Below are 13473 nucleotides of genomic sequence, written 5' to 3'. Positions count from 1 at the left end.
AATCAATGGTCTTCAGGTTACTAGTATTAACTACATACGCCCAAAATTTTACTGTTATGTGACTCTTATTTTGCCCCCCACAGTTATCACTGAAAGCTGTCAAGTGGGTGACAGTTGGAGGCAACGATTTTATGTACTGCAGTACACAGGACACAATTTCTTCACACCCTCTAGACGCTTGTGCTTCATGCCACATGAACATGAACGCATTATCTGTACCAATATCATGTACGTTGAAATTGTAGGTCCAAAGTTGACGAGAGTAGTATATTCTTGTGCACGTTAGTATTGGGGTGGGCAACATTTTCTGGAGGTCAAAACAAATCGCAACATGGGTTGGGTCATCTTTCACCTCTTTTTTTGCATTTTCCATTTCACTTTTAGCACTTTCAGCCTGACGGAGGTGCACTTCTTTGGCTGTAATAGCAGCTTGTTTTGCTTCCTCATTCCCATGTTCGATGGTGTTTTGTAGTTTGTCACATGTATTACATGTGTCAACATGTGGTCGATGAAAAGCAAAGTTAAAACAGGTATTGAAAATGTGCCTGTAATAAGACAAAGTAGTAGGTTCCATGCCCCTTTCTGCACAGAAAAGTTTATAGCATTCATATAACTTTTTTATGTTTAAGTTACTATCAAGATATTTTCTGTTTGGAGCTTGCTGTCTTGAATAATGACTAGTGTATTTTGGAAACATTGCAATATGCTCCTTGACTAAGTCTGTTTTTGCCTGTGCAGTTTTATTGGAAGGAATTTTACGGCCTCTCTTGTCTCGAGGTGAAATTCCTGTTTGAGACATTTTTTTCTTAGTAGCAACATTAGTAACTCGCTTATTTGACACATCTAGTGTCTTTAAAAAGAATTCTTTACAAACCCTGACATTTCCTAAATGATATTGACACGAAAAGGACTTCCCACGGGCTGCATTATCTTTCTTTCTAGTAGGATCCCCTATATTAACAGCAGAGTTAAAAAAAGAAGACTGTAGTTCCCAGTTCCCCAACCCCCAGAACTGATCAAAATATTCTTGTCTCTTTTCCTCATTAACTTTTTCATTACACTTGTATCGACATTGATGGTTGTAAGGCGTAACCTGCTTTTTTTGGTGTAGTATACCTTTCCGGTCAATGTATTCTTGCCCCAAATTTCGTAGACTTGAAGATTTAGTCCTTTTCCACGTCTCGGTTCGTCTAGTCCTTTTTCTTCCAGGGTGCTTGGTCCGCTTTGGAGGGGGTTCTTCTTCCACTGTCTCATGAGCCCGTTCATCTTCCTCTACTTCCTGGGTCCCTCCTTCTCTGACTCTACCTAAAATATAAAAAAACATCAGTTTCTGACAGTAAAATTAAATAACAATATCAATAGAATCATGTATTAGTTATTAAATGGCATGATGAAACACACCTATGGAAACAGTGTTTATTTTTTACTTTAAGCTCCTTAAGAGGTACCAGGAGTGGATAAACATACCATACAAGAAACGATAAAATTTATCTGAAAAATCTTGTCATAAGTTTTTATTTCAAGCGAAATAGTATATTTTTTCATTACTAGGACCGAAAGTGGCATTTTCCGTAGCACGCTCAAGTTTTTGTTTGAGGCGAAGCCGAACACAGGGAACCCCAATTTCACGTGCGAGGCCGAGTATGTGAGGGCTATTTTCACGTACGAGGCGAAGCCGAGGACGGGAATGATGGAGCAAGTGCCGGATAATAACTTTCGGTACAAGTTATGAACGATACTTTTCATCACGACGAAAAAATACAAGAACAGAATAGCAGACCTCAGTAATATTACAACTATTTTATTTCTCAATTAATTTGATTGAACATAAAAATAATATAAAATCTTCTAAAAGGAAACTTACGTCAATTTTTGATTAATTTTTAAAACCAAAAAATAGTAGAAAATATTCTAAAGTTAGCCTACGTATATTTCTCAATGAATTTTTTTACATCAAAATAAGAGAATAAAACAACGTTTAACAATAAACATAGCTGATTCAAATCATTAAATTAAACCGTAACAAAACACTAGCGCGAGTAGTAAATAAATGGAGAACTAATTGTTATTATCGAAAATAGTTACTTTCGTTAAGTAGTGATGGAAAAAGTTTTCCATCGATAAACTTTCTTTCTTCGCTTTATTAACCACAAAACTAACTATTATTTCCTAACTAATCTCCAAACCAACTAATGAGAGTTGGAAATATTCTATGCTCACCATCTTCAGAACTGTCGCCTGAGTCTTCATTGTGAGGATTGAAGTCAGGATCCATATCACTGTCATCTAGAAATAAAACCCAGTATGTAATAAAGATAAGATAACTATTTCAAAACAAAATAATTATAAGACTGAATCTGGAATGAAAACATAACCTAAGAATTGCAAAGAACAGTTTCATATTTCAAAAGCACAGACTAGGTAAATTATTAAAAATAATAATTGTAACGTATTTTAGGAACTATCTAGAACCCATCAAAGTAATAAACTTACCTCCAAAAAGGCTTGGAAGACTGTCTTCTGACATTGTCTGCAGTTACATTCAATGAGCATAACAAACAAAACACAATTCTGAACAAAATGTCTGCAGGCAGTTGGATGCCAAGGGATACAAGTGACTTAAGTCACTTGTATCCCTTGGCTCCTCACTGAAACAGCTGTTGATGGAAGTAGTTATTCATTTTGCCACTAGATCTCAGCACCTGATAGAGATTCACTTGTCACTGTTGGCCACTAACATTTCTAATACATTAAGGATATGGTTTCTGCAGTTAACCCAGAAAAAATAAAAATGTCACTTGTACCCCTTGGCTTCTCACCCCTTCAAATAATGTAAGATTGGTATTTACATAGCATAATCCTACTGGGGTGGGTGAACTGGTGTAGTGGTGGAGTGCGGGACTTCAGTCCCAGTGGTTCTGGGTTCAAATCCTGCCAATCAACAGTGGGTTTCATCCAAGTGATAATTCCGCAACCCTTCTAAACCTAGCCTGAAGTAACGTGGAAAATAATTCCTGGATGAACCTAGAGGAATTCCAAATTTTATCGGAGAAGCTAAAATATATTTAGCATATTATTATGTTTACAACTAAAATTCAATGAGCCTCTTTCACAGGGCGGTTGGCGCATTGACTGCCAAACCTCTAGATGAGAAAGGTAACAACGACTCGGGGTACGCAGCCTCTCAGCTGGAAGATATTGCTGTTCCTGGGAGTCCTCCGACAAGTCCACACCATGTGGGGGCTGCCGCTGACACTAGTAAAGTGAGTACAATATATTATAAGTACATTATAAGTAGTCCCTGAAACTTTATCGGTATTTTCAGTTAGGCAGAGGGTAACAGTAAACAAAAGTTACGAAAAGAGATTAAAATAGGGTGTTCAACCAAAAGGTAAACGAATTTTTACTAATATACCAGACAAATCGAACAAGGTTAACGTGAAACTTACAAGCTGCAACACACACCTTCATCTAAGTGAAAATCTTACTTTAGGCCGACCAATAAGAAATAAGGTAGAATATTAACATAATGTTTGGTTTGATTTAAATTATTTTTATATATAGAAACAAATCTTCTTAATGACTGTTAGTCTTTTGCAATATGTAAATAAAATAAGTAACACAAGAGAATGGTTGTAAATTGTAAATTGAATAAAGTTGATTTATAACCCACAAGCATTCATTCAATCTAATATCCATGAATAATCACTACCCACCTTTTGAAATTTTAAACCACGCTAGTAAAGATTTTTTGTCAATTATTTATAATTTTGTTTCATTGCCATTTTTCTTTTAACTATACAGAATCAAATGAGACTATTTTTTTTTTTTACTTATATAACTGTAGAGTGGTGATTACCTCTATTGATTCGACTTGTTTGTATTTACCATGCTTTAGTAGACAATATTGATGTACGTATATTATGCCAAATGTTCGAATGAGCTCCGAGAGCAATAAATAATTACTAACAAATAAGTTTGTGAAATTAAGATGAGCATTCTGATGCACCTCTTAACAACAGTAAACCTCGAGATATTTAGGTTGAAAATTTCGTAATAAAATATACATAACATATTTATAAACAGCCGTAGTCATTTTATATCTATCTCTGAATATTTTCTTACATTTAGACTGTTTCAAAATTATATTTTCTTCTTATGATTTTCCTAATGTGAATTTTGACATAGATTCCTAATACATATTTTTTCCAATAACCAGGGACGAAAAAAATTTTTAAACTAGAATATTATGTTCTTGTTGAATTTACTGTGAATGAAACAAGTTCGCTACAGCTTGGATTGGCATGTCTACGTATACGTGAATAAAGGTCATTCTAACACTTTAAAACACATCAAATTACATAAAAAACTAAAGTAGTAAACATTCTTATATTTCCAGAGTCAGATTGCAACAGTGTCATCTGCTGCTGTGACGTCATCAGCACCCAGACGAAACGAACCAACCCCAGCACCGGAGAGTGGTCCTCCCTCATCGTCAACCAAACGGACATTATCTGCTAGTATAAGGACGTCCTCGGAGGACGAGGGTTCGGGGTCCAAGAAGGAACGAAAGGCTACAGCTGGTTCCAGGTTTACTATATACAAAGTGAACAAGGCCAGCCGTAAAAAGCGGGAAAAGTCTTCCGCAAAGAAGGAACGGAAAGCAACGAAAACATTAGCTATAGTTTTAGGTAATGTTGAACACAAATGCTTATTAGTTTGTAAGTATTTTAAAATATAAGAATCCTTTGATAACAGATAAATCCGGATGTTTGGCACGGTTCGATAAGATTTTGTCAAATGAAAAGAATTTTGAATTTAGTTTGTGGTAGAAAAACAATCTAAGGTGGAAAATATGGATTGAATTAAAAGTGTAATTTTACAAATAACCTCTAACCAAAAGTAATGGATGTAATATTACTCCCTTGTTTTATTATAATGTAAGTTAACCAAGCTGAAAAAAGTAAACCATCCAATCCGTTGTATTTAGTAAAACCGAACTGCTATAACAGCTAATAACGAAATAATGTATGATTCGTATTACTGATTGGTAAAACTTTTGTTCAATCCTAACGATTGCCTAAGACATCCATCGAAAGAAAAAAGGATTAAAGATTTTACCAAATTTAATTCATTATTACGTACTTAAAGACGTCCTACATAGTCATGGTTACCATGGGTACCATGTGTAGTCATGGTTACGGCCTATGAGGCTATGTGATAAATATGAGGCTATGCTACGTACGATTATATAAAATTTTTAAATGCAATAAGAGAAACTAGTCGATCGTTCAACACACATTCAATTTATGTTTTTGTGGGTGTTTTTAACATGTCCATTGATTTAGTTTGTTAGAATTAAAGCTTGAAATTTTCAGCTTTTTTAACCGTGTCAAAAATTACAGTGCGTTTTGGGGGTTGATAAAAAGAATAGCCACATATAGCGATGGTTTAGCAGCGTCTTGGCGCATAAGACAGACATTGTTTGTTCGATACCGTCCACCGCACTAAGTTATCACTGCAGTCTTCCCTCGTTTGCCGATTTGATTTATCTCCTAAAAATACGTTAAGCCTTTAGTTCACCGCACCGACATATAGGTTTTTATGGATGGAGTATTTAAGTAATTTAGAAAATAAGCAATGGTTTATTTTAGTTAGTTCTCAAAATAACGTTCTTGGTTCATGATAAGTTTCATACGGAAGGATTATGATAATCTTTTTTATATAAATAATATAAAAACAAAATTTGCTTTCATTGTTTTTTTTATAGTTTAACATTCAGTTCTTATCCATGGATATTTATTTATTTATTCAATGAATTGTGCTTAGCAATGTTAAAGAACAATTGCAATCATCAACTAGGACAAATATGCTGAAAAGTTGATCCTTAAATACATTTAAATGATAAAAAACCATTACTTATGGATCTAATCAAAACTATTTGGTACTTTTAATATATTTTGGGTTTAGAATGATTAAATTGTTTATATAATTTAACTTACCTGACTTTTATAGCAGTGAAATAATTTACAAATAATTAACATGAACTAATAAAGGAGTGTAAGTATTTAATCGTTCTGTTCAATACGATTAAACCTATGTAAATTCTATTAAAGTGATAGTGTAATTTTACAAATAGGCCAAATTTGATTAATAAACTTAATTTACAAAGGTGCAGGTAAATTTTCTCTTAAATGCACGCAGATTTTTTACCCTTGGATATAATAGGCTCTAGCCTCTAAATGTATGTGTCAAACCTTCTATATTTCACTTCAATACGACAAAACAACAGCTAAAAGTTGAATCAATGTGTTACACGTGTTCTAAATACAAAAGTTATATTCATAAGCTTACCATCGGACACTGCACTTTTTTGTCCTAAGACGCTAGGCATCAGTCCGGGATCTTAAATAATAGATCAAATTAATTTATTGTTTTTCAAATTACTTCAGGCTAGACCAAGAATTGTGGCTTTATAACGCAGATCAAATTCCTTTGGTGATTTGGCAGGATTTGAATCCGGGACCTTGGATATCGAAGGCCCATGCTATAACCACTAGACCAGCTCTTTTCCCCAACCTAGTCTTCTGTCGCTGGACTAAGCATTACTAATCAACCCCGGCTTTTCCACAGGTGTGTTTTTGTTCTGCTGGGTGCCATTTTTCACCTGCAACGTGATGGATGCTGTCTGTACCAAGCTGGAAGCGTCTTGTACACCTTCCCTGACTGCCTTCCTCATCACCACCTGGCTAGGCTACATGAACAGTTTCGTCAATCCTGTGATATACACAATCTTCAACCCAGAATTCCGCAAAGCCTTCAAAAAAATAATGATGATAGGCACGTGATCTTCACTTGAGAATACACTGATTGTAAAACTCTGCAAGAAATACAGATTTGTATTGCACTTGTAGGTTCGCTAAGGTAATATTTCTAGGACGTTTTATTGAAATGTATAAATACCGAAATGTATTTTTTATTTCAGGTTTCAAAGAATACACATTAAATGAAAAAGAAAGTTGTATACATTAATTTGTATAGATTATAAAAATACAACTACTCTTGAATGGTGACTTATTCTAAAACATAATGCTGCTTTTCATAGGTATATAAAATTCAAACTTTTGGGAATTAAACACTATTTTTTAGATTTGTTTCTATTTACTAACTGAAACGAAAAAGGGCTCGATTTCTGTATTTTATCAACTACCCAACAATAAACAATGTGTAATGCTTCAGTTTGTTATAATTTATATCGAATGGATGGAATAGCTATATGATTGGTGTGCCCCCAATGATTGGTGTTATGATTTCTTAGACCAAATTTTAGTTAAACAAAAAGAAAAATTTAATAACAAATTATATTTGCATGTTTCTTTTTCAAATATCACCATGGTCATGTGTTACCCAATTTAAAATTGAAAGAAATTGTTTAAGGTCTTATTATTTTTGTAGTCACAAAAATTTTTGTATATAAAAAAATTTTAGTTTTATAACAATCAGTTTTTTTACAAGTAAGCTATTCCCAATAATGTATTTTAGTGACATAATTTGAGTTGTAATTGCATATAATTCATCATTCAGGGATAGGGACTATCGATATTCTAAATTTTCTATTGCTTTTCAGGAATAAGTGTTTTATATTTTGAGGCGAAATGAGATTTTGACTTTTGTCAAAAATAGTTTAATAAGTGTTACTGCTTTAAACGAGCTACAATGTACATATTTGTTTTTGCCCAGACCTTGTCGTCTTTAAACTTTACCAATGTATATATACTAAAACGCTTAATAGTATATCACATACAAAGACGTTAATTTTAATTTTAAAATATAGTTGGTTACATTTATGTCATGTTACAATATACGTAGTTTATTTCTCTTATGGAGGTTGAATCTGTTTATATAGCCTCACTGAAATATTATACAGGGTCCCAAAATAGTTACCTTTCATCCTAAATGCAATAATGTAAATGCTCATTGTAAATAAACCACGACCAGTAAGGATATTTCATGTAAAACAGTACATGTACATGTTTATAAGAGAGTACAGCTTTATAAATATAGTTTAGGCCTATACAGCATACTTTATTTTGTGGAATATCTACCGTATAAATAATGTCTATAATGTATTATAAGCTATGTATTGTAAATAAATATGCTATGACTTTTTGTAATCAGTTTTCTTTCCCTTTGCTGTTTCAGAGCAACCAAACGTTATAGAAAACCATTTTATTAATAAATTCTGTAAGTTGAATTTAGTTTTTGGTATCATAAATGGGTACTATGTCGACTAGCGTGGAAATAGCTACTTTATTGTGTATCCATTTTTCCTGAATAATGATTAGTGGTCTTTTTTTTGCAGAAAACGGTTTGGACTGCTCCATTTTAACAAATTACAATCAAATAGCGATAAGGTGATGTATCTAAATATTACTATTATTTTAATTATGGTTTTAAATCAGATTTTGCAAGTTCTTGTTAGGTTTTACTAATGTAGTTAATTATTACGGGATTTGACATACAAAATTTCGTTAAATAAAAGACAAGAATCATCCCTAATATAATACAATTGTATCTCTAGACACTTTAATATTTTTGTGAGTATTTTACGCCAAATTTTTAACAGATTGTATAAAAAAACATGTTATGGATAAAAAGGACATAAATTATTTCAATGTTCTCTTACACTATAGAATATAGTTCATAACTTATCAACTAAAATAATACAGGTGATAAATTTATTTCTGGATATGTGACGTTATTTTATTATTTTAACTAGCTTAGGTACCCATCCATTGAATTAAAAGGAGGAGTTAAAAGTGAATCATTAGATAACTTAACTGAGTTAAATTTTTTAGTTATTTGTTTTTAAAGCAATCCAGTAGGTCTAATTCAAGAAAATGCTCACCATTCGGGCGAGTCACATAATAGTTTATGTTTATGATCCAAACCGTTTCTGTTCGAATATTCGTACAGTATTTAATTTGTTCGAGCAAGCTGTATGGAATGCAGCTGTGTTGTTTAAATTCATTTGACAGGTCTGCTTGTTTACATTAAAACTTTGTGGGTTTGTTATTTATTACAGTGGAGACTATCAATCAATGTAATATTTACTTTTAAAACTCCTTTTCAGAAAATTGAAAGCCCACGAGGAAGGGTCCTAGCCCGAAAGGGTCAATATCGAAAGGGCAATCGCTCTAAATATATCTTCGGAGCTGTAGCTTTATTTGTGTGTAATTTGAGCGCAGTTCGTTCAGTAGTTTTTGTGATTAGCGCGTAAACACACACACACACAGACATCACCTCTTCTTTATAATAGTAGGCCTAATTAAGATATATAGATAGATATACCACTACGTAGGCCTACATATAATTGCCTTATATAAAAATACTTAACGATCAGGTATGGTTAAAGAAGACTAAAGCCGTAAATATAACAGTAATTTAATAATAATACATTTTTATAAGTGTTTCAGCTTGTTTAATGCATACAAATGTAATATTCTTGTTGATAGTAATATTTATCATAAATACATTAAACAAATCGCCAATAGCACCATATAACCTTTATTTCACTTGTATATACGACAAACGATGTAATAAACGTAATCAGGTTACTAAAAGCTAACAGTTTCAATTAAACTGGTAGAACGATGCCGTAATTTATATTTCATCTGGATCACAGAGCAAAGAATAATAAGTGATCTGAATGTGTCAAAGTAAAAACAATTTAATACGAGGATTATAAGCGTATTAATATTATAATATATTTTATACATGTTTTGGGGCCACCAAGACCAGGGGTGTTAGGCTTAGCCTGATTTTGGTCAATGGCTAGTAGTTAAAATATTTACCAGTCTTTAGTTAATATTGAAGTTAATATATTACATTGTTGTTTTCATCAAGTCAGTTATTACTTCGTGCTTTCCTCACTGCCAAGCAACCCAAACACTCCTCCAAGATCAAGTAGAGGTTGTAAATATATGATTTATTTTACGTTGAGCTTGAATCTCAGACCAAACTTAGCAACAATGTGGGCTTTAGCTGGACAACTTCTTCTACAACATAGTCTGTCATGGACCTGTGACGACTTATTTTACAACAGAACTACATTCATTGCACAATGGTCTAGTTGAATTCATTGTTTAACTATTCTATAATAAGAATCTTTGTTATTGTATTTGCATTAGCTTTTAGGTCTACTGAGTAGGGATGACGTTTTGTACAGTGAAGGCTTGTGTGTGGCTAAATCGATAGAGACTTTATATTTTAATCTGGATCCGAGGTAGAAGTCATTATAGTAGTTCATAACAAGTGTAGAAAGAGATTCATTAAAATTTGAGACCATATGTTTAGAGTGCAAGACTTATGTAAAGACCCACATTCACTAGTGTTACGAACATCACATTTCGCTACACTACAAATACTTATAATATTTTAATTTAAAATATACATTTTAACAGTTCTTTATTGTAGTTAGGAACAATTCAAATCGAATCTTTTAGGTTAGGTCTTGTATTTGAAGTTCAAATTTACAGGTTACTTTGCAGGTGATTGACATACAACGAAAACATGTGATTTCCAAGTAATGTAGCGGAAATCAAATTACAACTTAAGATTAAGCTAATTACTAAATGAGTGAGACTAAAATACTACAAATAATGCATATCCAAAATTTTCGCGGATATTATAATGTAAAATGTAAACTAAAATGGCAAATGGTCAATAGTAATATAAGTTTTCCTGCATCGGTGTGATTTTCCACATGGGTGGTTTGGTGAAAGTCAATAAACCAAAATATGTAACATCATTCTTCATGCCATAGATCAAACAATGCGGGTTGGGTTTCACAACAACGTTGCTGCTGTTGTAAATAATAAATTAACATGCAACAGTTTTTCCGTTTGAATTGTTTGAATAACAATATGCAAGTGGTTTGTATTTTTCAATATATGAGGTTTTGAATATTTAATATTCTCTCTTGTATGTAGAGTTATGAGTGGAGTATCCGTGACTGGAAATAATCGTATTTTTTTATATTGGCTATTTTTCAATGCTTTAAATTCATCCAAACAAGAAATACTTTTTGTTCGTTATATCCAGGGAACGTATGGCTCGTGTAACATACTACACACAAAATAAAACTAAAGTCAATGTGCATTAATATAATACAACTAATAGTACACATCACTATATTTTTATTGTTTATTTGTAACCATAACTAACTGTCCAATGAACAAAAATACTTCTAGTGAAATGTATAAAAGTTTCTATGTGAATATATTAATACCACTTGCGAATTTAGCTTAGGCCAGTTATAGAGTAGACCTATCGTGTTACAATATACACTCTGATATACGGCTCTGATTAAAATCAGTCTTAAATGTCTGATAGAGATAAATATGTATTTAAAGTAAACTATGTGACACGGAATATTATTACTATAACAAAATATTGTTAGTATAATAGTGAACATAAAAAATTACACGATCCCATTCAAAACTTATTTTGTTATATCTGTGTGTTACTTTATAATTATTAATTTTACATTGCTCCTACTAAAACAATAATTCTGTATCTTAAGAAAATCTATCGTACATTTCCTTATGCTGCATTTACTAATTAATATCATTTAATCATTTGTACAAGTAATAATAAAAAACAAAGATAAAATGTAATATGTTCATGTTAAAGTTTTCATATTAAACGTAAAGAAAAGTTTAAGGCATCGCATCGTTATCGTAAGTTAAACCATCTGATCTGGAAAAAGCTGACTAAGAACTTGTGAAAGTTTTAAAAGTAATTTTTGTAATCAATTTCGTTTTATTGATGATATTTTTTTATCAATTCTTTGAAATATATTTGTTTTGTAAAATACGAGATAGTGGACTGTTAAAATTGGTTTTACACCTGGGGTTTTAACTGGTTTCTTATGGATTCAAATTAAGGTACCCAGAAAAATCCATATTATTTTGAAAACACGGAATCCTTGAGATCCTAATGGACGTAATAGCGGATGCTCGGACCCTAAGCAAACACCTTAGGTCGAATATTATTTTCATCGCCATATTTGTTAAGGTTGTAAAACCAAACTTTAAGAAAGTACTTACATTTAAAAAATTCTTTGTAAATGTAGAATATTAGGTTCCATACAAGTACACAGGTAGTCAGTTACGACAAAGACTTCTTCACCAACCCTATAGAAAGAGTTTATGGTCCAATCACGAGAAATGGGATAACCAATCGACTGTGACTAAGTCATAATGACCCGAGCCACCTTAGAAGTCTCGGAGATTATTTCTTTCAATTTCTTTTATGACATATAAAAACACTACATACAATTAATATCTGTATAATATTGGTAAACAGTAATTGTTTTGATAATATTCTTAATTATTATTGTAAAGACAATATTCTATCATAGTGAGAACAGACCAAACATGTAAGTACAGTTCTCTAAGAAGAATTTGTAGTTTTAAATAAATTGATTTATTTAAATACTTTGTAACTAACAATAATAAGTTATGTTAAGTAAGTGAACGAATCATTTAAACACGACATTAACTATTATATCCTGTATTTTGCAGCAATTTTCTATAAAAGGTGGATACGATTTCTAAAGGGTACATTTTATAAAGTAACGCAGCATTTTTTTGCTTATTACAGGTAGATGCATAAAAGGAGATCGTAGGTTATGGCAATTAGATAATCGGGCTTAGATTGACGGTGAGATAATTTAATAACAATAAAAACATTATTATGTCAACAGTAAAATTTTTAACCCTTTTATTTTAAATAAGTGATGGTTGTGATGGTAGAAATGGTATACAAATAGTACTATTTTCTAATATATCTTAGAGTGTAATTTAAAATCCTGCCCAGTAGCTTTATGATTCTTTCAGTTGGCTGGTTTATCGGAAAGTCAATATATAAACATGTAACTCTACTCGCAATGTCATACAGTAGATCAAATAATGCAGTCTGGTTCTCTTAGAAGTGTTGCTGCTGTTGTAAACAATGTATTCAAATACAAGAGATTTTCACGTTTGAATTGTGCGAATATTAAAATATGCAAATGGAAGACTTCTTTTTCAATATGTGTTATTGTAAATATTTAATCTATTCGTCTCTTTTATGTGAAGCTATATTTGAAAAGAGTTACCATGAACTATAAACCGTAAAAAACATGAAAGTGTATGATCATTAACATTTATCAAACAAATAATCCTTTTGTGTTATAAAACACATTAAAAATCCCGGAATATGTTACATATTACAACTTAAAGTCTATGATAATAATGTAAGTGTTCATAATAAAATGTCCTTGCCAAAAAGTGACCAGAAGTCCTACTGTAATAATAGTGACTTTTCACAACCAACGTCATAATGAATATAAAAAACTCTAAACCCTTTAATATCAAGGCCTTTCCAAGTGGTAATTTTATGGTCTTATCGCAAAGAATGGAAAAACTT

The 13473-nt window shown here is 32.0% G+C and overlaps 1 protein-coding gene across 1 annotated transcript in view; it reads left to right on the top strand.

The window, feature by feature from the left end:
- The window catches only part of LOC128987689 (dopamine D2-like receptor), a 142731-nt gene extending 135328 nt beyond the window's left edge, over positions 1-7403 (top strand). Inside the window, exons 6-8 of the mRNA XM_054408672.1 lie at positions 3116-3263; positions 4400-4691; positions 6634-7403. Of these exons, the coding sequence (XP_054264647.1) occupies positions 3116-3263; positions 4400-4691; positions 6634-6848 (655 nt within the window). The 3' untranslated portion in view covers positions 6849-7403. The remainder of the gene's footprint in view (positions 1-3115; positions 3264-4399; positions 4692-6633) is intronic.
- The last annotated feature ends 6070 nt before the right edge of the window (positions 7404-13473 follow it).

The sequence above is a fragment of the Macrosteles quadrilineatus genome, unplaced genomic scaffold, assembly GCF_028750875.1.
Source record: "Macrosteles quadrilineatus isolate MER2022 unplaced genomic scaffold, UCM_ALF_1.0 Scaffold_2__2_contigs__length_208266976, whole genome shotgun sequence".
Classification (NCBI taxonomy): Eukaryota; Metazoa; Arthropoda; class Insecta; order Hemiptera; family Cicadellidae; genus Macrosteles; species Macrosteles quadrilineatus.
Note: the sequence above shows the minus strand (reverse complement) of the source record. Positions and strands in the feature narration are given on the sequence as shown.